General features: G+C 36.4%; 1 protein-coding gene across 2 annotated transcripts in view; it reads left to right on the top strand.

Annotated features, from left to right (window-relative positions):
* The first annotated feature begins 234 nt into the window (after positions 1 to 234).
* SPTLC1 (serine palmitoyltransferase long chain base subunit 1) overlaps positions 235 to 24,135 on the top strand; it is a 28,311-nt gene continuing 4,410 nt past the window's right edge. The window contains exons 1-13 of one of the 2 annotated variants that reach the window (XM_065740670.1): positions 235 to 300; positions 2,297 to 2,404; positions 9,787 to 9,881; positions 10,747 to 10,840; positions 11,168 to 11,240; positions 17,021 to 17,153; positions 18,542 to 18,671; positions 19,548 to 19,637; positions 20,393 to 20,500; positions 21,843 to 21,938; positions 22,202 to 22,298; positions 23,416 to 23,470; positions 23,610 to 23,740. In XM_065740670.1, coding sequence (XP_065596742.1) covers positions 253 to 300; positions 2,297 to 2,404; positions 9,787 to 9,881; positions 10,747 to 10,840; positions 11,168 to 11,240; positions 17,021 to 17,153; positions 18,542 to 18,671; positions 19,548 to 19,637; positions 20,393 to 20,500; positions 21,843 to 21,938; positions 22,202 to 22,298; positions 23,416 to 23,470; positions 23,610 to 23,613 — 1,131 coding nt within the window. In that variant the 5' untranslated portion in view covers positions 235 to 252 and the 3' untranslated portion in view covers positions 23,614 to 23,740. Of the gene's footprint in view, positions 301 to 2,296; positions 2,405 to 9,786; positions 9,882 to 10,746; positions 10,841 to 11,167; positions 11,241 to 17,020; positions 17,154 to 18,541; positions 18,672 to 19,547; positions 19,638 to 20,392; positions 20,501 to 21,842; positions 21,939 to 22,201; positions 22,299 to 23,415; positions 23,471 to 23,609; positions 23,741 to 24,135 lie in introns of those variants that run through there. The other variant, XM_065740669.1, reaches the window with a different exon arrangement.

Below are 24,135 nucleotides of genomic sequence, written 5' to 3'. Positions count from 1 at the left end.
CAGCTGAGCTACTTAACACCCACCACGACACAAAGCCACCACGACACAAAGCCACCACGACACAAAGCCACCACGCAAGTTCCACTGTACTGCACGCTTGCACCGGGAACACGGCTCCAAAACGCCCCACAATCCCACTACGGCGACCGCTCCTAACCAGCGCCGCGGGCCGTAGCCCCGCCCCTGACGCCGGCGTCGGGGCGGAAGCTGGTCGGCTGTGCGGCCATGGCGGCGGCGGCGGCGGCGGCGAGTATGGGGCAGCAGTGGGTGCTCGTGGAGATGGTGCAGGCCTTCTATGAGGTGCAAAGCGTTGCGGCGGCGGCGGCGGGGGTGGGAGGGGTATACTGGATGGCGGCGGGAGACGCAGCCGAAGCGACCGAGGTCTTTCACGGCGGCTTCCCGCGGCTCGGCCCTCGTGGTCGGCTTTTCCTGGGTCGCGAGGAGGCGGCGGCCTTGGGCCGGCGCCTTGCGCCAAGTTGTAGCTGTGTGTCCGGCGCGCGAGGCTGCAGCTCCAAGTGTGGCACCCGAAAGAAGGGTCACACGGTGATCATCAGCTTCTATATATTCGTGCCCAGCGTTTTGTACCTGCAGATGTAAAAGCGCATGCGTGTCTTCCTGTATCTGAGTTTTGAGATTTTTTTATCTGAGCGTTAAAGTTGAATGAGATGGATTTTCTCTTTTTTTTTAATGCAACATCAAGGTTGGTGGTTTGTCAGATTTATAAACTGCGCTTATAAACGCCTGTCAACAGAATTTGTAGTTCTCTTTTGGAGGGAATCATCATGGCATGCTTGTTGCCAGACTTTATTTCATGATGTGGAAAAGGGTGTGCTAGTGATAGGCAGTATTCCCGTGTCGACAGTTCTTTTTTTTTTTTTCTCCTCATTTTTACATAAATTCATCGTTAGGAAAACAGCACTGGCTTTTGAAAGCAGAAGGCAATCAAATATACGATGTTTTAAAGGTGCAGACTGATGAGAAAGAACTACAGTCTCGAGAGGCTGCATTGTGTGGATTTAGGTGAGCAATTCAAACATGCACTTGTCTTGCCTCCAGTTAGAAACAGGTGCTTTTGTTTCTTTCCATACAGTGTTTTGAGCTGCTGGCAAGCAGCATATTCTCCTTACTCTGTTGTTTGTGGCTTTACTTTGACATAGAGATCAGGCACTCAGTAAGGCCACCCGAAAAGAATTGCTTGTTTTCCTTCTTTTGCAAAACTGGGCAGGTGGTAAGGAAATAACAGGCTCAGTTAGTAAGCCTAGTTTATTGAATAGTTCATTCACAGAAGTTAGGTGTTTTCATAAGTTTTGTTCTCAGTCAAATGTGAACAGATAATGTGAGTTTGGATTCAAGCTCTGTCTTCAATCTTTGTGGCACTGTTGCTAATTAATGGAATCTGGTGGAATCTGAAGGGCTGGCTCAAATTGCAAGCTCAAGAAAGCACTCAAGAAAATACCATCTTTCTACTATGTGTGCACTTTGAATCTTTTAAATAAAATAGTAGGCATCTACAGTATAGACTGTAGCCTTGCTGAAATGAGTTAACCGAACCCAACCTTTAAACTGAATGTTGAACAATGATGCCATAACTCCACCAAGATCTTAAATTGCTTCTGCTACTGTAGACAATTGGATTTCCCCCGTCTGAGCATCCAAAAAGGCAAACTCTTACTGGGATCCACTCTGTTTTTGTTTGCTGTATAAGTTTTTGCATATTGTTTCTACAGAGAAAAGTAAATGGTATGGAACAGAACTGCTTATGATTTTGTTAGGTTATGCCAATTCAGAGTGCCTATTAATGTAAGTAAGCAAAAATGTGTTCCGTGGGCCAGATTACGTCTCTTTTTGTAAATACTAGCTAATGTTGTGGCTGGTGGGCTTCAAATTATAAGAATCTAGGTGTGTATAGATGACATAGACCTGGAAGCTCTCTGTCTGTGGTCTTAAAAGCTTTCTGCCCTCATAGGCAGTGATGTGACCCACAGGGCTTATCTGCAGTTCCTTCAGTCAGTATTCAGTTGATGTGTGTTTATAGCTAAAACTACTTAACAGTGTAGTCTGAACTTTGTTCGTTGCCAGTAGAACAAGTCCATCCATACTCAACGAATAAATTTGGTAGTTGTGAAGTGGTGTGTTTTTATATAATCCTAAGTTTTGTTGGAAACACAGGTCAGCTTTCTATCAGCTTTGACTCTCTGAGAATGTAATGTAGTGGAGATAAAACTTCTGGGACTAGTTCAAATAGAATTATGTTTAGTTTTTGTGTTTTATTCTGCTTTTTGTGCTTTACTTTCAGGCTCCTGCTTACCATCTTATTTTGGAAGGAATCCTAATCCTGTGGATAATCAGACTGATTTTCTCCAAAACGTACAAGCTTCAAGAGCGATCTGATCTAACACCTAAGGTATGATGGAAAAGTATTTTTCTTTATGGAAACAGGTGGTAGATTTTGATATGTTTGACTGTTGAACCACTGTAAAGCAGCAGATTATGCTAGTTTTTCTTAGAGAGGATTTCAAGGGAAACAGTTCTGAGTAAGGAATTGCTTAAAGTCTTCAGTTTGTGCTTTTAATGTAAGCATGATATTTGGGATGTTAAAATATGTTGAAATTAGGTTAAAAAACAAAGTAACAAAACTAATGTGACCACGGAAAGACTGATGGTCCAGTAAAAGTGACTTTAGTTTAGGGCTTTGGGTCTCTGGAATAGATTGCCCAGAGAAACCATGACAAACAGCAGTGAGTACAATTTGCTTTATAGATACCCTTGGATTGCATACAGTAAGTTCTTGCTGTGATACTTCTCATGAGACAAGTTTCTTGAGTTTGAGAGGTGGAAAAGGAAGTTAATTGCTAGGGGAAAATACTGTGAATATAGGTACTGGATACATGAATTCTCACTTGCAGGGCACAGAAGGATGAAAGTGCTAAGAGCTGCATTACAGCAAAGCATATGACTTGAGATGTTAATTATTAACATCTCTAGCTTTTTGTTACTGTGTCTGGTGTTTCCTGGATGGCCTGCTCTAGATGTCTCTGTTTGATCAAGAAGTTTGGACCAGATTACTTTGAGAAGTCCTTTCCAGCCTTAACCATTCTTGATGGAAAGTGTAGTTTGAGGAAATACTTTTTAGTCTGATGGTATATTTAGGTTATTTGCCCATTGATAAAGGAGATTTAAATTGATCTGAGCTGTGAAATTTGAAAGAATGTTTTCAATGTGAACTGCAGTATTGGAAGGGAATGTCTTGTAAAATAATGCTTATGTGCTCTAAGTAATGTACCACACTTGCATTGCAATAACATAATGTAAATACGCAATATGCAAAACAGTTCTGTCATTTATTGAAAGTAAGCATAAATACAGCAGTGAAGTAAAAATTTGAATAAGCTGGAGGAGTACTTAAGCAGACTGAAACATCAAAACTGAGGTGGGATTCTGTCATTTTTCTATAATGTGGATGATGTGAAAAAGCCCTTTTGCATGTGAAATGGCTGCAGGTGGGGGAGAAAACCTTAATCTTCACTAAAAATCATCATATAGTTTATACTGATATGTTTAATGCAATATGGGATTTTACACAAGCAGGATTCAGTGTGTTTGTTGAGTTACATGTAGTAACATGCCAGCAAGGAGAGTGCTGCTTATTTGCCCTCTTCCTTGTTCTACTTTGGTGTATGCTGTGGTGTCTGGTCTCTAACACACCAGAAGGAATGGTGGGGCCGTTTGTATGCAGGCAGTGGAGATATGTCACCTCACACAATGGAACTCAGGCTGCCTTTATGTCATCCAGTTACATAAGGATACTTGGTATTTCTCAGTGACTTGCTCTTGGGGATATTGCCAGAGTAAAGCTGACTTTGCATGATAAATAATACTGAAGAATACCACTATTGCACAGCCATATAGCACGATCTGTCAGGACTAGTCTGACCTGGGAAACCAGAAGTTGATTATATGTTGCACAACCTAGTGAGTATACAAGTCACACTTTTAAAACAGTGAAGAAATCCACCCAAACATGTCTTCTGGGTTTAGTTAAATGTGTAGCAATAGTACAGTGAAACCTAGTGCAGGAATTAGCTTTCAGGCTGACTGTCATCATTCACAAATAAATTTATGAGTATGCAGAATACTAGACATACAGAATCCCATGGACTTTTTATTCAGAATAAAATCTACTGAAAAATGGTGAAGGGTCAGAGGGGATTGGTGTATGTTGACCAAGATTGCATTCCATTATTTAGCTACAGACTTACTCTCCAACCAGAAACAGTGTGTGGAAAAGGAAGAAACCTTCTAGATGTGACTGTCTTTCACTCTGCAATAAATAATACTGAGCTTTTATCAATCTGTAAAACCCTGCTATGAGCCATGTCTTATACTTGTATGTGCAATAAAACTTTGTTGTTTTTTTTTCTTAGTTTTAGAACGTTCATTATGGTAGTACTACAATAAATTCAATTAGAGAGGTATTAATATGGAGGCTAGAAAGTTCTGTCCAAAGAAGAATGTTTTCTCTCATGGCCTATAGTATTTCCTGGCCGTGCATTAATCTCTTCCATGTACAGTGTTCAAGAATTGATCAGGACCAGAAGGAATAATGAGAAAAGCAGACGTAGTTCCTATCTGTGAAGGTTTCCAGTTCTTTCTTCCTTTTCTATTCCCCTATAGGTAAAGACATTTACCAGTTGATGGCACGATTCTGTAAATACCAGTAACTTAAAGAGCTATTATTTGAGGACTGGTATGATTGCAAATTAAAAATATATATTATTAATTTTTGCATATTGGCACAGATGTATGGATTACACTGTTTCAAAACACTTGTGCTGGCAAAGACATGTCTCATGAAGTTAATTGCTTCATACTAGTGGGAGAAGTAATTATGCCCTTATGCTTTGCCCTTGTGTGGCCCCATCTGGACTACTACAGTGTTCATTCCTGGGACTCTAGCACAAGAGATGTAAAGCTGTTTGTCTGTGTCCAGAGGGCCACAAAGATGATTAGGGGACTGGAGCACCTCTCCTGTGAAGAGAGGTTGAGGGAGCTGGACTTCTTCAGCTTGAAGAAGAGAAGACTGAGGAGGCCTCGTGGCCTTCCAGTAGCTAAAGGGGGGCAGCGAGAAAAACAGGAACTCTTTTCTAGGGTGTGTGTTGATAGGACTATAAAGAATGGATTTATTCCAGAAGAGAGGAGAGCTTATGCATTAAGAAGAAATTATTTTCCTGGGTGTCTGGTGAGGCACTGGCACAGCTGCCCAGAGAAGATGTGAATACTGTATCTCTGGGGATGGTCAGGGCCAGGTTAGATGGGGCCCTGGGCAGCTTGATCCGGTGGGTGGCAGCCCTGCCCATGGCTGGTCTTTAATGATCTATTCAGCCTAGTGCATTCCACGATTCTATGACTTTTTGAAAATCAGGGTAAAAAAAAGCCAACAACAACAGCTTGTTGAATTAATTTGGATTGGATGTGTTCACATCATAATACTTCTCTTACAAGTGCATGGTTTTTAAATATTAAAACCCACCACCGATTAAAAGGTTTGGGCAAACCTCATGACAAGTCAAGGCAATCACAGAGTTGAATGCAGGCAGGATGGAGAAGGTATAGAGATCAACCATGCACAGAAGGACTTGATATTGGTGAATAAAAAACTGAAAGCAGTGTGTTCAGCAGGACAAGGGAGGTAATTCTCCTCTTCTTAGGGGACAACACCTGGGAACAAATTTCAGCTCTGGAATACTCAGTGTGACATGGACCTGCTGGAACAAGTCCAGAAGGCTGCAGATAGTTAAAGAGCACCTCTGCTACAAAGACAGACTGAGAAAGTTGAGGTTATTTAGCTTTAGAGAAGAGGGGGCTCTGAGGAGACCTTTCAGTGGCCTTCCAGTACCTAAAGGAATCTTTTAAGAAAGCTGTGGAGGGAGACTCCTTAGGGTGGAGTGTGGTGACAGGAGAAGGATAACAGTTTTAAATTAAAGGAGCAGAGATTCAGAATAGATAGAAGGGAGAAATTTGTTACTGTGAGAGTGATGATGCATTGGGACAGGCTGTGCAGAGAAGCTGTGGATGGTTGCCCCATCCCCAAATGTATTAAAGGCCGGGTTGGGTGGGGCTTTGGGCCACTGGGTCTAGAGGAAGGGGTCTCTGTCCTTAGCAGAGGGGTTGATACTGGTTAAGTTTTGAGGCCTCCTCCAACTCAGATGAATCCTATGATTTTATTTCATGTAGAAAAAAAGACAGGACTTTGCTGTGTCTTGTCAGTGGTTTGTCATCTGTGATGCAGTCTTGCTTACTGCAAACTTTTCAAATAGGAGATTGGAAACTCCTACCAATTTAGTGTGAGTAGTTGGAAGAGAATTACTAACTCCAGGTTGCTCATTATGTTTACAGATCTCAAGTTCATTTGCACTATGCTAATTTAGTGTAGTTAGTTTCTTTCTTTAAGTATGTTTTTCTTCTTTAAATATTATTTTTGACCTGCTACCCTCCTTTTCAGAAAGGTTTTCATTGAATTGATGTTTCAGTTGTTTAGGTGCTTGGTATTATTTTGTACCCTTTAAAAAAACAACAACAAAAACTAAACAAACACCCAAATAAATAAATACGAAGTATATGCTTGTGTAATTTTAATTCTGCCCACTTGGAAAAAAAGGCACATTATCCTCTGCCTTTTAGCTATGGTCTATGAAAGTCATACAGATGTTTTTTGAAATTAAGTATTAACCAACTCCACAGAAAATGCACCAAGCGGTCTTTTCCCCTGTGGGCGTGGAACTTACTTTTTGTCTATCTGTAACTGACAAGTTGCAACATTTCTCATCTGAATTAGGTTGATTTATAGAAGTACTCTAAAAGAGGCACAAAACTGTTAGTGCAGGCTACATTGTGTTTCAGTGTTTTGAGTCCTTCATTGTCAGCTACATTGAAGCAAACTGCAGTTGTCATAAGCAGACCTCCTGAATCTGGATCTTCAGAAATCCTGATCTTTAGAAATCTTTCTGAAACCTTATGAGAAGGTACAGGGTACTGCTGGGCCTCTCTTACTCAGGATTTGGTCTTGTAGTAGCATTAGTCAGTCTAGGTTGGGACTACTTGGTTGTGGCCTTTAGCTTAGCTGTATGTCCGTGTTGCTTTTGCTGAATTAATTTTCATCTGAATCATTTTTCGGAAGGAGATTATTGTCTGCTTCATGACTGCCTGTGCTAACAAAATAAATGGGGAGGTATTTATATCTTAGACAGGACTGTACTGTAGCAGCTATGGGTTTACCGTGCTGTGGGTCAGCATGCATAATATCAAATTTCATCTTTGGTAATAGTTTTTTAAATAGCAACGTGATGCAGAGTTGCACACTGGTTGCACAAGTTGCACAATAGTTGTTTTGACCCAAAATCAGAATATAATTTTCTGTTCTGGATCGGTTTATCAAGCAGAGTTAGGATTGTTGTTTTACTCTGAGAGTAACCTCAATTTAGGTAATATTTTTCCCACCATTTGGGTACATTTATCTTTATTGAATGTATCATCTGGTAATTGACAACAGGATTCTGAAGTTATTTGCTGAATCTTGTTGAACCTGAGATTTACAGTGCAATAATAATTTGTAGTCATAAGCATGGATGCACAATTTAATTTACTATTAGTCTATCTTTGGTGCTGTTATTTGTTTAGGTTTTTTTTTAATTGAAGAATGGAAGGCTGCTGTTTAATGTGCATGTAAATGGTACTATTATGAGGTAGATGCTTAACTCCTGGTTTAACACTTAACTGTTACCTTGGTGTATGAAGCAGTATTTCAGTGCATGTAAAAACTATGTGTAGGGCCCCAGTGATCTGTTCTTCAATTGCTGAAGAAACTAAGTACCTTTTCTAAAATGTGTGGCTGTTTCAAACTACTGGATAAATTTAATTGTGTTACATATGTTAGTGGCATTTTATTTCCTTTAAAGCATATGCCACATGGGTAAAATTACAGTAAAACAGTAAAAAAAAAATCTTAACACGAAAAAGTAAAATAAAAGGTATTTAAATTACATCTGCAAAATATTAGATATACAGATGACTACGCTCATATAAAAAGTGGAATTTCCATTTGTATTTTGCAGTAGACCTTTGCAGTGCTCTTGGAATACTAATTCATATTCCAGAAATACCTAGAAGCAAAACTATTTGTTAGCTTATTAAAAAAAAAAATGTGATGAAAGTGCACAAAAGTAAACACTGTTCTGGCGTATAGTTTCCTTTTAAATATCTTAATTTGTTCTTGGTCTTTGAAGGCTTGGAATAAAGTATTAAATGGAAAAACAACAACAACAACAACAACAACAAAAGATACTTCTGATATTCTAAACAATTGATTACAATTATTTTATTTAAGGCTACTTATTTTAATACCTAAATATTCTATAGAAATGTAACAGCATTGTTGTCAAAGTTAGTTAACAAGTATGATATCAGGCATACCTAATTATACTAGTAAATAATCCTTTTGAACTATTCAGTGGTACGAAGAGTGGTTTTGGTGGCTTTCCTTAGTAGACACTGATTTATGTGGAACTGGTCTGATGCAGTTGCCTTGCTGGTCTGGTACAAATCCTTCAGAAAATCATTTAACTGAGGTTTTCTTATGTAGTTTAAAGCACTTTGGAAATAAATATATGTTGGAAATTCTTCCATGATTAGATGGGGATATGCGGTTTAGTTTTGTTGTTGCTACTGTGTCCTAAGTGTTTGACACTTTGTATTTTCTGTTGTGTCTTGATCACGTTTGTGTTACTTTGCGTTGGGTTTTAATGCCATGGTTGTTTGAACCACACAGTTGAAGGCTTGAGAATGTGAAGTGAGGCAATTTGATTGTTATATTATTTGTAAGTAATTGCATGCTGAAGAGGAAGATTTTAATAATTAGTACACTGAATGAAATAATGATTGAATGTGGTAGGAACACCAAATTGGTGTGCTCTTAATTAATGTATCGCAAGATCTTTAATGCACTGTCACAATCTCTTTTTACACATGTGTCACTGGTTTGCAGGACAGTTTGACCCGGTACCGTGACAATTGAGGCAGGGTACCGTGACAATTGAGGCAGGGGATCCCCGGGGAAGGGGAAGGGGGAAAGGGAAAAAGGAGAAGGGAGATGGGCCTAGGAACAAAACAGCGGCAACGATCTGAGGAGGAAAGCTAATTTACTAAATAAGATATCAGAAAGGAAAATAACAATATAATATAATATAATTGGAATTGAGGCAAATGAATCAAATAAAATGAGCAAGAGAGAGTGTCCAATAAACTGAAGGCCTTACGCTAACGCTGAAGGTGTACGGCTGCAACAAACACCCACTGCTGAGCTCGGTCCTGAAGGGAAGAGAGAGACCCGTGACCGGAGACAGTTTTTATCTTTCGCTCTGGGCGGAAATATGTAAAAATGCAAAGCATCACAAAGTCCTCTGGGGAATGTAGTTCTTCTCTTCTGAGACAGGTACACCCAGAACTATCGACTATCCACAGAGCTGAAGCATTAACTCTCTAACTCCCAATACACCACATGATGTTATGATGTGGAATATCAACAGTACAACAAAAATCATAAAACCATAACAACATGCTTCCATTTGAAGAACTCAGAGACTCATGGTTGACCATATTTCTATATTACCAACCTCATGTGTCTCCGAAAGGTTACATACAGTGGGATATATAATTTACTATTTGACTATTAACAGTTGTTGAAAGACTTTTCTAATGGAAATCCATTTCGAGCAATTTTCTGTTCTTCAGGAAAAAGAAGAGTTGATTGAAGAATGGCAGCCGGAGCCTCTTGTTCCTCCTGTATCAAAAGATCACCCAGCTCTCAACTACAACATTGTTTCAGGGTAAGTCTAGTCAAATTTTCTCCTTATTGCTTCAATTAAAATATTTTGTATCCATATTTTAAGTATATTTCTAATGAAGTTTTTCTGTATCCCTAAAAACTTTCATAAATTAATTGTATTTTTAGAGGATAGGACTGAATTTGCCACTGAAGAGAAGGTCCTATTTTTCTAACTTTATGATAATACTTACTAAAAGAATCTTCACCACTTAGAATGTTTTAATTTAGTGTTTTAATTTGTTTTGTTTTTAACATTGAATGGATATTTATATCTCTGCCTTCATTCTGGGTCTGTCCTCTTGACAGAAATTTTGTTTAAATTTTTTTCTAAACATTAGCATGTTTACTAACATTCAGTAAGAGCTTAGGGAGGTGTGTGCAACTAGATGCTGCAGGAGAAACTGATTTTTGCCTAGCAACTTTGCACTTCATGAAAAGTTGTTCTTTCTTAAAATAGTAGATGTGAGCCATCAGAATGCTCAATTGGAAAATTGTTTTGAATGCACTGTCGTGTGAAACAGTGGCAACTGCTTTGCACAAGTCCAGATAGGTGATGTTGGATGCTCTTCCTTTATCCACCAACCCTGTAATCCTGTTGTAGAAAGTCGCCAAGTTAATTGAGATTTGCCCTTATTGAAACTGTGTTGGTAGTCACCTCCCTATTATCTGTGTAACAGCATTGTTTCCAGGAGAATCTGCTCCATGATCTTGCTTGGCACGAAAGTGAGACTGACCTGTAGTTTCATGGATATTCCTGAGGAATCTTGAATTTTTTTAATAGGAAAAATAAAACCTTATACTGTTGAATTGTTCATGAAAATCATAACTATTCATTCACAACAAAAAATCTTTATTATTTTTTTCAGTCCTCCCACCCATAAAATCATTGTGAATGGCAAGGAATGTATAAACTTCGCATCATTCAATTTTCTTGGACTTTTGAATAATGAGAAAGTTAAGGTGAGTTCTTCCAGTTACTATACAGTGTGTGATTAGTCCTCTTTTAGCTAGTGCATTTCCTTGAAATTGAAAATTACTTAAGAAAGCACAAACTTTGTCAAGGAAATACGCTTCTAAACCAACAAGGAAGATTGTAAGTCCTATAATTTTGTGCTACTTATCTTTCAACTTAAGTTTTATCTGATGAACTTACTTAGAGCTAGCTGCTTATTAGATTAGTATCTAATACTCTTAGTAGAATTTGAAAAAAGAAATCAACTTGAACTCTGTTGAAGAATTTATTACCAATTTAGGATAAATATTTCATGTAATTGTTTTCTGTTAAAGAGTGCAGCTCAGGCGTCCCTGAAGAAGTACGGTGTTGGTACTTGTGGACCTAGAGGATTCTATGGTACTTTTGGTCAGTAATTTTTTTCTAATCTCCCTTTGATGTTTTTAAGACTGGTGTGGTAGGTTAGCCAAAATAGTTCTCTGTATAAAAATAATTTCAGTTGCTGTGAAGAACAGCTATGCTTTTAAACAGTTTTTACTTTAATTGGTAAGGATTGTTGATGGCTAGTTAGTAATCTTGATCCTTACTCCTTTTATACTTTTTCTTAATCCTTTCTTTCTAATGCTATTGCTGGTGGAAAATTAAATTAAAAAAAAAAAAAAAAAGTTTACCAAGCCTGATGAATTTCTGTGTAACTTAGAAACATGTTTCTAAATAGACCACAAGAGGGCAGTCTGACTTCTATTTTCAATGGTAGATATTACTAGTCAAGTTTATTTAATGCTGTGGTCATAATGAAGTTTTTATTTACTGTTTACTTTATGGTTGTAATTTAGAATTTTTATGATTTTTACTAAAGGTTTTCTTAATTAAAAAAGCAGAAAATTAAAAAATGCTTATGCTTTTAAAAATTAAAAGCATAAGCTCATTATCTTGTGAACTTTACTGTCTTGTCAGAGGTATTGGAATTCACAGTGTGTTTGTACTCAAATGATTTTTGTATCTTCCTTTAGCCTTGACTTTTATGTTAGACTGTTTTAAACTTTTTCAAGCTAATCCTTTTAAGTGTTTATAAACAGTTGCTCTACCTATTTTGTTTTGTCTGTATATGATAATGAAGCTATTTGACAGCAGTCTTAGAGACTTCTGTTAGTTTACAGCCATAATTCATTTCATAAAAAAAAAATAATAAAAAGATAGGAGTCTGGTTGTTACTGGTGAGCTCTTATGCAGCTAGATTCCCTCAGTGACCATAGTTCCAAATTTATTTGATAGAATTCAAGCAAGGTTTAAAATACATTGAAAAGCTCCAAGAAACTTACGGACTCTCTCTGTTTTGAGTCCAGGTTGACATCAAGTGCTGCAAAATCTTGATTTTAGTGCTTCTTTGTACTAGTTTTTCAGAGCAGAATGTAGCTAAAGTAGATTGTCTTTAGTAGATTTACATTTGGTTTATTTCCTACCTTCTTTGCAGGTGTAAACTTAAGTTCCAAACTGTTCAGTTTTTGCCATTAGTTTGGCTGCTGTTATTTGGCTCCTGTTTTATAGGTAGTAAATACACCATCTCAAAAAACAGGAGGTGTAATCTGTGATACTACTGCATGACATCACTAGTGAAGTGATGTTACACTGACCTTTTTGAGATGTCATCTTTCACAGAAAAAGTAATAGAGAATTGCTTTCGAAGTTTAAATGAACAACTGCGCTTCCTGTTGGATCCCAAAATGGTTTCCAGTTTCTCCTTCAGTTTAGGTATTTAAGTACTGTAGGATTTTGAATTTCAGATAGGAAATGTTTTTTACTTCAATAATATTGTGTGCCTTAGAAGATTTTTTGTGCTCTGACTTTGATAAACAAGTTACATTGTCTGTAGAACTACGTAGTTTCCTCCTACTACTGTATTGGATTTAACTGGAATTAATTTAAATGTTGGTTGTTACTCAAAATTATCCCCTCCTAAGGAATGATAATATTATCTTTTTATTCTTGTCTCTGCCTGTTTATGGGGATTTTGTAGATTTAATGAGTTCCTTTTAAGAAATTATTACATTGTGATTTACATCTGAGAAGTGCATCCCTATCTTTAACCTTGAAATGTTAGTATTTTCACACAAAACTGAATTTGTACAGTTATGTTCTTTTCATTACAGGTGAGGTGCTTGTCTGTTGATTGGAGGGTGTTCTTTGGTTTTGCCCTTCTGGTTTTTTTTTAGGCTTTAGGTTGCCTAACAACCATCATTTCAGTGCTCTTCAGAAAGATGAAGACCAAGACAGGCTACCAAATAAAATGCATTAAAGGAGATTTGGGGTTTTGGTCTCAGTTGTTCTGCTCTTGACTTGCATGTGAACATATGCTAGACACTAAATTGGTACTTCACAGCTCTTGTTGATGGCATTAGCTTAGTTAAATTTTATGTGTATGCAGAAAGATGTTAACAGCGGTATCTTTGTGCAAATATAATTTAAGTAGTGTTTTCAGTTTTTACTTAAGTTAGAGTAATCCAAGTGACATAACCAAACTGAGGCATATAATTGCAGTGAAGAACAGAGATTGAAGTACTATTCCATTTTTATCATTGTAGAATGGTAGTAAAACCTTAACTAATAGAGCTGTAATCTTTTCAACCTTGCAGTTACACAAAGCATTCATTTCCTTAAGTGATGATATATCAATTTTGTGTGTGCTCTATTTTGCTCTGACATGTGGTTCTTGTCTTCAGTACACCTAACATTACATCTGTAGTAGAATATGCTAGGTTTATAAAAATTTCTATCTTAACATGAATACGATTGTATTCACTATCTGATTATAGCTACAGTACTTCTTTTTTGCCTACTGTTTTTACCAGCTGTTCCCTCAGTGTTGTGTTTGCTGTTGCTGACTTCTCAGTGAGAAGTATGTAGGTTTTTTATTTTTAATTTTGATGGTCTCCTTCTCTCTGTCAGCTTATGAGTTAGAGGATCTCATGGTCTTTTAAGCTCAAAAGCATTTTTTCACCTTTAGCTATCAATAGCTGAGCTCTCAGAGCAATAGTTTAGTTCTTGTTTTCTCTAATTTTTAATTATCAGCTGACAGAGCTTCAAGAAGGAATGTGTTTTGGCTAAGTATTCTTTATATTGTGTTTTATTTGAGACATGGCCAGCCTCCTTTTTTGTGCTTACTGACAGAAAAAGATTGTTAAGGTCCTTCTTGGGCTTTTTCTTCTAATACTGGAAGTAAAGTTTATCCATTCTGTTTTAAAGCTCAGTTTGAAGATTTTTTCATTTGTTCTGTTGTCCATGGAAAAAAAAATGCAAAGTTTCTGAAAAAAGGTCTTCCTAAGATCTCTGCCAAAAAAGTAGGTTAGATACATGTGAAGAGCACTTCCTTACAGAAACTTTGAAGAAGAAAAGACTGTTGTAGGTTTCTCATTAAATCTAGCAAGGGAGGCAGGAAACCAGCATGACTGAACAGGGTTTTTTTCATAAGGGCAGATAACAACAGGACAAGGGGAAGTGACTTTAAACTGGAAGAGGGAAGATACAAACTAGATATCAGGAAGAAATTTCTTACTGTGAGGGTGGTGAGACACTGGAACAGGTTGTCCAGCGAGGCTGTGAATGCCCCCTCACTGGAAGTGCTTGAAGCCAGGCTGGATGAGACTTAGAAAAACCTGGTCTAGAAGGAGGAGTCCCTGTCTGTAGCAGAAGGGACTGGAGCTAGATGTCCCTTCCAATCCAGACCTTTCTGTAGTTCAATTACATGCATGGTAGGTACCTGAAAGAACTTGCTAACAGAGTTGCCAAACTACACTCCATCATACTTAAAAAGTCATGGCTGTCAGGTGAAATCCCTGATGACTGGAAAAAGGGAAACATTACCATAATCTTTAAGAAAGATAGAAAGGAAGACCTGAAAGATTACATACTGGGGAGCCTCCTATGAACGTCATGGGACAAATCCTGCAGTAAGCCATGCTGAGGCATATGCAGGAGGAGAAGATGATCTCAGATAGTGGGCCATCACCACGGGAAGATTATGCCAGTCTGTTTGCTGTCTCTGATGAACAACATCAGTGGACAAAGGAAGAGCAAATGATATCATCTACCTGAACTTCTGCAAGTCTTTTGATGTGCTCACAGACAACAAACTTATCTCTAAGTTGGGAAGATATAGATTTCAAAGGACGACTGTTTAGTACATAATTAATAGGTTTGTTGGCCACAGCTACGGGGTAGTGGTCAGCAACTCTATGTCCAGATGGAGGCTGATGATGATGTAAAATTGTTGACTATTGGAAGTTTGTTACCTTAGAATAGTTAAGCTGGAAAGGACCTTCAAAGATATCACATCAAACTACCTGAACTAGTCAGGACTAACCAAAATGTAAAACATATTAATGAGGGCATTGTCCAAATTCCTCTTGTATGCTGACAGGTATGAGGCGTCATCCACCATTCTAGGAAGATTTATACTGTGTTTAACCACTCAGAGAAAATTAATTTTTCTCAGTGTCCAGTTTGAACCATCTTTGATGTGACCCTGTGGTGTTCAGTCTCATCCTGTCATTTGTTCCCAGGGAGAAGACACCATCACAGCTTCCCCTCTGCAGGAATTTGCAGGGAACAGGGAAGATGCCTCTGAGATCCCCCTTTTCAGACTTGGCAACCCAAGTGTCCTCAGTCTCTCCTCATAGTGCATGCTCTCCAGCCCGTTTACCAGCTTTGGTGCCTTCCTTCAGGCATATACAAGTACCATAAAATCCTTTTTATATTGTGGAGCCTGGAATTACATGTAATGTTCAAAATGAGTCTGCACTGACAATAACTGTAGTGGGATAATCACCTCTTCCGATCATCTAGATGTGCTGAATTTAATGCATCTCAGATTGTGGTTGGCCCCTTTAGCTGCTGGGGCACTCTGTTGGCTCTTGTTGAATCTGCTGCCATCAGCACTCCGTGTCTCTTTGAAGACATGCTTCTTGTTTTTACTATGTGACATTGCAAATCAGATGGATATGCCCCTTTGAGAGAGGCTGTGCTAGATGTATTTCATTCAACAAACTCAAGATTTTTACAAAACGCTTCATTGTGATACCTTTGCTGTTAATATTGGGGTAGAAATATCAAGATAACCAAGCTTCAGAGACTATTGAAGAATCTTCTTTTTATATTGGTTCATTTAAATTTAGTTTCAATGAACTTTTGAATAATTGCAAAAAAGGTAGTCCTTGGCAGGTGGTGGTCTTTTAAGTCACATTCTGAAGATCTCTGTTTGCCCCTACAACCTGTATTTTTTTCACTTGATGATTCTTTGAATAACATTTTGTAGCAGAAACTTGCAGTGACAACACTTCTGCTTGATGAAAATAATCATTTATCATGCAAAAAGGTTATTTTGCTTGGGCACAATGCCTAATGCTTTGGTCACCTTTTTACTTCTGGCTGATTTTGATGCAACAGTTCATTCACTGTGTGGTATTGCTCTTAATCTCTTGATTTAGTGGCATTTCATTTCTAACACAGACCATTCTGACTGAATTGGTTTGGGAAATGCATGTGTGTATAGCTGTGTAAATTTATTATGAGGATGTGTAATCTCTGGTGTGAAGATAATGACCTTTTCAATTAGTTGAATTGCATTCAGAAGGTAGTATGGGATTGCAGTCTGACAAGGGCAGTTTTCTGTTGTAATGATAGCTGTATTATATGCAATGGAAACATTAGCTTGGAGGACCTGACAGCCTGCCAACAAGATTTCATTATTTACTGTAAATTAGGTTGCCATTTATTTTCTGCTGAAGTAACTGTGTTCTCTGGTCACTGACTGGGAACCCTGACTCATTTACTTGTGGTCTAATCACAAGCAGACCTTAGTTAATGTTGTGTAAGCATATGAGAGAACCACATTGCTTAAATATTTCTCTAATCTTTCTGAGTTTTTGTTTAATATTGGTTTACTTCTCAGTTTTGGCAAGGTGTTAATTGCAGCTAGTTTGGGGTTTTTTTGTTTATTTGTTTTGTTTTGTTTTCTTGTTTGTTTGCTTTTGGGTTTTTTTGAGAAGTTACTTATAAAACTTTTCCTACAAACGAACAATAATTTTGTTTAATTCAATTAGATGATTGCTAAAAGCAATGAGTTAGCTTTCCTGAAGTTAAAGCAGCTAAACTGCCTGAGGTCTTTTTATTTTTTTTTCCCACTCAAATAGATGTCCACTTAGAATTAGAAGACCGGCTAGCAAAATTCATGAGGACAGAAGAAGCTATTATATACTCATATGGATTTGCAACAATTGCCAGTGCTATTCCTGCATATTCAAAAAGAGGGGACATTGTATTTGTGTAAGTATTGTTTTCTCTCTGGAAAATTCCAGATTCAGGAGTTTTCCTTTTGGTGTCTCACTTTTATTATTGTAAATCAAGTTAAACCATCTGTTCAGAAAATAATGCTGTTTTGAATCAAGTATTCTGTTGTACAGAGTTTAAATACTTCTTTTTTTGCCAAATATTCCAAATCAAATCAGTCACTGCTTTTATCAAGGAAATGTAGACTTGAGCACTCAGCTTAATAATAGCAACAGAACATCCAAATAGGCTGAAAAAGCTGCAGTCTTGCGTATGCAAGGACTAAATCTGATATCTAGATTTTTCCCAAAGGAAATGGGTAGTTGTATTCGTTTTTTTTCCTACTTCCTGCTGACATTTTTTCCTTTCCCATAAGGTGGTTGTTCGCCCCGTACATATCTGCAAAGGATTACTTGGTAAAGATTATTGTATATAGAATATCTATATTAAAAGATCAAACCAAAGATTCAGCATGCCCAGTATGTGATCCCTACGAGCAGCTAGTCATAATTCATATGAGGAAGAATAAAGAAGTAATAGCAATACTCAAAACTTCCTGCGCCAAAGAGGAGGGTTTAGATTCGGATTCAGTAGTATTCAATGGATTTTTCATTATCTTACAATTCTTTTTGTACATGTCTAAATATCTAATTTTGAAAATAATGTAATTTCACAGTTTGACTTGGACCTTTTATGAATAAATATCTTTGAGTCTAACAGTTACTGGTTTAAATTGATGTGTTTGGTTTTTAGAGAGTGAACTGACATTACTTAGTTAGCTGTGCTTTTTTGTTCTCTGAATCAGTTGAATTGTTGTTTGTTGTTTTTTCTTTTTTTTCTTTTGAGATAAATGACCAGCACTGGATACAGTATTCAAAGTGTCAGTGTATGTTCTTTAAGTTAGGTTTCTTATACTGTTTCAACTTCTTTGTGACAAAAGATCTTCTCACTTTATCTTAACATAACTTGCTTGAAGTTACTGCAGTTAGCGTGTGTGGAATTTTTGGAATAATTGGAATGTTTGGCATAATTGCCACTTCTAAAACATTGCTTACTTATCTAACTATGAAATTCCATACCACATTGTACCCAGAAGTTTGCTGTTCCAGAACTTAGAACTGGTGGGTAATTCTCTGAACACCAAGGTAGCAACACCTAAGGAATATTAAAGAGAAGGTTTGCAATCATCAGATGACCACTGCAGTTTCAACTTCAGGAGGGTTTTTTTCAAAGTGTAAATAAAATTTATAACGCTTTAATAAATCTGTTTTTAACTACCCCTAAGTACGGATATCTGCTCAAATGCAGGACAGTCCTAGTAGTCACTTTTCTTTGAATAGATGTTAATTTAAGTGTAAATTTAGAAGGGCTTCTTGTATTTACAGAGATGAAGCTGCTTGCTTTGCTATTCAAAAGGGATTACAAGCATCTCGTAGTAACATCAAATTATTTAAGCATAATGATATGACAGACCTTGAAAGACTGTTGAAGGAGCAAGAGACTGAAGATCAGAAGGTATGTTCCTTATAAAAATATTTTTGTTTTTTATTTCCTTTCTATCAAAGTGTTTTTAAACTGGATTCTGTTACTGAATGGGCCCAGTACTTAGATGTCTGGTTTTTTTTTGTTTGTATGTTTTAATGTTTATTGAACAATTAATATTGTGTGTTTAATTAAGGTTGACTTTATTTGTTGCATTAATCACTGTAATGTCTGGAAGGAATTCACAGGCATTAATGGTGGAAGAATATCTCTGTGGGTCTGTGACTGGTGTGTATAGGTTATGGGTGGTTTTGTTTTTGCAGAACTTGCAGTTTATCTTTTAGAAATTTCTGTAACTGTCTTTATTTTATAAGTTGTGCCAGTTATCAATTTGAAGGCCATGCAGCAAAATCAACTCAGAACTGGCTAGTCCTAACCCTCAAATTTATATCAGCAACGTTTGGTTGTTTTTTTGTTTTTGTTTTTGTTTTTTTTTTCTGGTGATTTTTTTTTTTTACCTTTCTTAGGCACCTCTCATCTTTTGCATCCAATATGTTCCTAAGATACTCTGTCTTGAAAAATATGGAGAAATATGAAAAATATCAAAAATATTTTGATAAATATGGAATAATTTTGAAAAATAATTTTGAAAATATTTTGAAAAATATGGAAAAATATGAAAAATATCAAAATACATTTGATAGCTTACTCCTTGTTCTGAGAGTAATACAAAAGAATGTCCAAATACAGCTACTAAAACCAGGGTCAGCAAGCGCAAGTTTCAAATTGCTTTGGTTTCTTGAAAAGGCAGCATTGTCTTCCTTCCCATTACTTTCTTACCAAGCTATTTTCAGAGCTTCACTTGTTACTACTTGTTCAAATTAACTGAAACCATTTCTTTCTCTGAAGAATCCTCGCAAAGCTCGTGTAACTCGACGGTTTATTGTGGTGGAGGGGTTGTATATGAATACAGGAGATATTTGCCCTCTTCCAGAATTGGTAAGGAGTTTCAATTTGCCTTTTAAACTCTTAGATGCATGCACATGATGAATGAAATATTAATGTTGTATTGTTAAGCCAACACTGAGAAAACCTGTATGCATATTTTTTTCGCTTTGTCAAATGTTTTTTTTTCTTGAAATGTTCCAAATCTTGTATTTCTTGGAAAATCTGATTTGGATTAGGATTCCGAAGCTATATGTAATGAAATACATATATTAATACCTGGATAAGGTCTTAGTTTTTAACCTGTAAAGTATGTTATATTTGCAGCTACTTTGGACTAAAGCGTTAAACAAAAGTTGTTGCTGAAAAAAATATGTATGAAATTGCAAAGAAATCCTCACACAACTGTCAAACAGTGGCTGCCAAGAAAAATGTTTGCTATTCAGCATAAATTGAATTTTGTTTAGCCTGTATTCTGGTAGGCAATGGAAAAGATACTGCAAGAATGTGTAGTATTAGAAGTACTTGACAGCCTATTAAATAATAATGACAAAAATAGAAATCTTTATATGCAGTCTTTGGTATTTATGAAATTTAATGGTAAAACAATTTAGAAGGTTTTTTAAATGTGTTTAATGACTGAACACTACTTTAGAGCGGACATTTCTACAATGTGCAAGATATTATACTTGTCTGTCTTCACCTTGTCACACCTGCCTGCTTTATGACCGAATTCTAATGGTCATTAGACTTCGGTTTATGACCGAAGTCTAATGGACTTATGTTTTGTATAATTTGCACTATTTTAGATAAAATTGAAGTATAAATACAAAGTTAGAATATTTTTGGAGGAGAGCCTTTCTTTTGGAGTCCTTGGAGAACATGGAAGAGGAATCACCGAACACTTTGGAATAAATGTAAGTGCCATATTTTTGCCCTTTTTGTTGTGAACAAGATATCTATGCAGAGCAATTTGCACAACTAGCTTCTTCTGCCTCTGGCATCATGAATATTTACTAGTGGATGATGAAATCTTAAAGGTGCTTTTCTGTTTTTTCTAATTCAGCTTAAAGTGTTCAGGTCTCTCTCCATTTTTGCTTTTTTTGTGTTGTTTTTTTTTTTAATACTTGTATTTGTGAGAAGAATTGCAAAAACATAATTTCACAGTTTTATTCTCATTTTGACTGCTCAGTGAGATAATGATTATAGTGTTTTCCTGCCAACACAGTTCAAAATATCATGCTTACACAGAAGTATTTGAATCTTAGGGGTAAGTCAGAAAATGTGTACAACCAGCCCACATTGTTCTGTTGCCTTTTACTCCCATAGGAAAAAGTGGGATAAAGCTTTTCTTGGTTCTCTTACTACTTTACTTGTGGATTAAACCAAACTGTTCTCCAAAGTCTTTCTTTTGTGATCCATCTTCAGCTGAGAAATACATGCATGGAATGATCAATGTTTTGGAAATCCAAAAGACTATTCTTCTAGTCACTTCAGTTAGCTTCCACAGTCACTGGAGCTTGGGAAGGAAGTCTCTTTTGGTTGCCATTGTTTCCTAAGGACAGTGTCTGTGTTTAGCAACAACATGAAATACCAGATTCTGAGATTTCATTCTGTCTTCCTCTGTCTCTCCTTTTGTTTCCACTTAACTGTTTTAATGCAAAATGTGGAAAAAACAAATGAACATTAAGAAGCTTTAGAGAAGGAAGTGAACAAAGCCAAAAGTGTTATATATTTGGTTGGCTTCTATGTTAAAGCCGTTTACAGATTGCTTCTTTCTGTTTTGTCTAATAAGAATGGGAATCTGTAGTGTTGGTTATTTTTGTGCATTACAGAGCTTGGCAAAAGAAGAATGTTGCTTACAAGTGAAATAAGACAGTTATTTCTCTAAGGTTCATACCAATTTTACAAGATTTTTTTTTCAGCTGATTTTAACTCTTCTGTAGGACTGAATATGCTATTAAAAGGTGCTGTCAAACTTAATGCTTTGAGGAACTGTCACTCATAGCCATTTAACTTTTTTTTTTTGTACAGTTCAGTGTCTAGAGAGGAATAGTCCTTTATATTATATACAGATTCATAAATCTCAAGTCCCTTGGAAATTTTTTTAAACTATTTCAATTCCATCTTCATTCTAATTTGTGATAACATTATGAATCTTCTCTAGTATTCATGAAAAAAAAAGGTAAATATTTTATCTTGTATATTGCTTTGATTAATTAAAGGCATCTCTTAATAACTTGTTAATTTAACTTGCAGATTGATGATATAGATCTCATTAGTGCAAACATGGAAAATTCACTGGCTTCTATTGGAGGATTTTGCTGTGGAAGATCTTTTATAATTGACCATCAGGTAAGTCACTTTTTTTTTTCTTTATGATGTGCAAGATTAGTTCATTAAAATTAGTGACTGATATCAATCTGCAAGGAGTAAGATGATATACGACATCTGATTTTTATTCAGAAACCTACTAATTCTGAGAAACGTGCATTAATTGAAAATCTGTTTTTCAATACTTCCTATCACATAGTGATGTGGAGAACAGGTTTAAATATGTGTGTATTAAAATATTGTCAATATTTCTATAAAGAGAAAGATATATTTTTTCTCCATAGCGGTTGTCTGGTCAAGGCTATTGCTTTTCTGCATCCCTGCCTCCTTTGTTAGCTGCTGCTGCTATTGAGGCTCTGAACATTATGGAAGATAATCCAGGTACTTGATTCAGAAAAATGTTACTGATTCTTTCTTCACCCAAAAAAATCACAACTATTAATTCCTCACCGTTTTAATCTTTTACATCTTCTCTCCTTTACAGCGGTTTAATTTTACACGTGTTAAGTTTAAGTTTATATAGTTTTTCTTTTATCATCATTAATGTTTCCTAATCTTGTCACTTGTATTTAGAAGGGAAAGAGGCGGTAGTCATTGATCACCAAATAAGTAATTTTCTACTCTATAGACTTGTAATAGATTTCTTCCTTGAAAATAAATACCTTTAAGACAAATAGAGGAGAAGATAAAGTTGCAGAGATAGAAATTAGGATGTTTGCTTGGTACAGAACGATCCATTCCTTCCCTCTTTTCTTCTCTAAATGAGCATCCAAACGTGTATTCTGTGATCCTGCTGAAGATGTATCTGTGATTCTGGCACTGCTGAGTACAGGACACTTAAAAAAGGCTGTCAGAAGAAAGTTTTTGCTTTAAGAGACAGAGAATTGCCCGTGTTCCTAGAACATAAGAAAGAATTTTTGGTGTGAGAGCTGTATAATAAGGACAAAATTAGCCAAGTCTTGTTGTGTTTGTTTTTAATATTCATTGCCACAAACAGATTAAAAGATACCTGCAGATGTAGTATTTATTTTGTCACAAAGCAGTGGATCTGTGTAGCCCACGCCTGGTCCTCAGAAATTAAATGAAAATAAGAGAAAATAAAGAACCAATGACTATAGATCCATCAGTCAAAATTTTCTGCTCAAGCATCTGTGGTGAATGAGTGAAAGGATCAAGGAGCAGAGCCTGCATGGCTGTAGAAATTTTATAGATAAATTTGTTAATAAGTTGAATCTGCAATTTCTGCCTCGTTTATCAACGGTTCATAACATCTTTTTACTATGATCATGAGCTGATTCACCTGAAGTTTGTCAGATCTGTAATTTTCTTGCAGAAATGGGAATCAGGAGCATTTCATAGAATAGTGAAGGGAATTACAACTGTTTACATATATAATTTTTATTTTTCTTATCTCTTATTTTTTTAATCATAGTCTTACAGAAATTTATGGTGGAAATTGGTGATCTAAGATTGTTTCTTTTTTTTTCTTTTTCCCTAGACATTTTTCATACTCTTAGGGCTAAATGTGAGCGAATTCACAGATCTTTACAGGGGTAAGTGATTCCAAGTTTTTAAAACCTGTTTAAAAGTGTTGAAATGCCTTATTTCACTGTTTTTATATGGACAGTGGGAGAAAAAAAATAGTTAGTATTGTAAGTTAAAAAAAGAAATCACTGGTTTTGCTTCCTTCAGGTAGCAACCAAGTTTCCATCTGTGGAAGAAACAGAAGAATTCTTCTGAAACCCTCAGAGAATTGCTTTTTTACTGTCTGTGGTGGTTTACATACCATAAAAGAAAAGTAACAGATGGAATATTTGTCACAAATAATCCAACTTCATAAATAATTTTAGATAATGTGAATTTCTGTCTTGTATTTTAAAATGTCTAATATCTTAATAAATACATGAAGAAGCTCTCTTGCAAAGGGATGGGAATGGAGACAGAAATTTTGCCTGTTTCAGATGCCTGACAGTATTAGATATTATGCCTTGAATAGTTCATTACTTATGACTTACCTTGCTGAGATTTTTTTCAGTGAAGTTTTCATGGGGGTAAAGAAGATTTATTTCTAAAGTTTTCCTCTCCTGGTGAAACTCAATTGTTTCTCAGTGAGACCTCATTCTAGTTTTCTGTTTGCAACACTGACTGCAATGTTTGACTTCCTTTTCTGTGACCATCCTTTCATACAGAATTCCCTACAACTAAGAGCTTGGTCTTA

This window comes from Cyrtonyx montezumae, unplaced genomic scaffold (assembly GCF_038088225.1).
Source record: "Cyrtonyx montezumae isolate F1298 unplaced genomic scaffold, pur_monq_1.0 scaffold_29, whole genome shotgun sequence".
Lineage (NCBI taxonomy): Eukaryota > Metazoa > Chordata > Aves > Galliformes > Odontophoridae > Cyrtonyx > Cyrtonyx montezumae.
The sequence above is the reverse complement of the archived record's forward strand: the minus strand, read 5'-3'. Positions and strand labels throughout refer to the sequence as shown.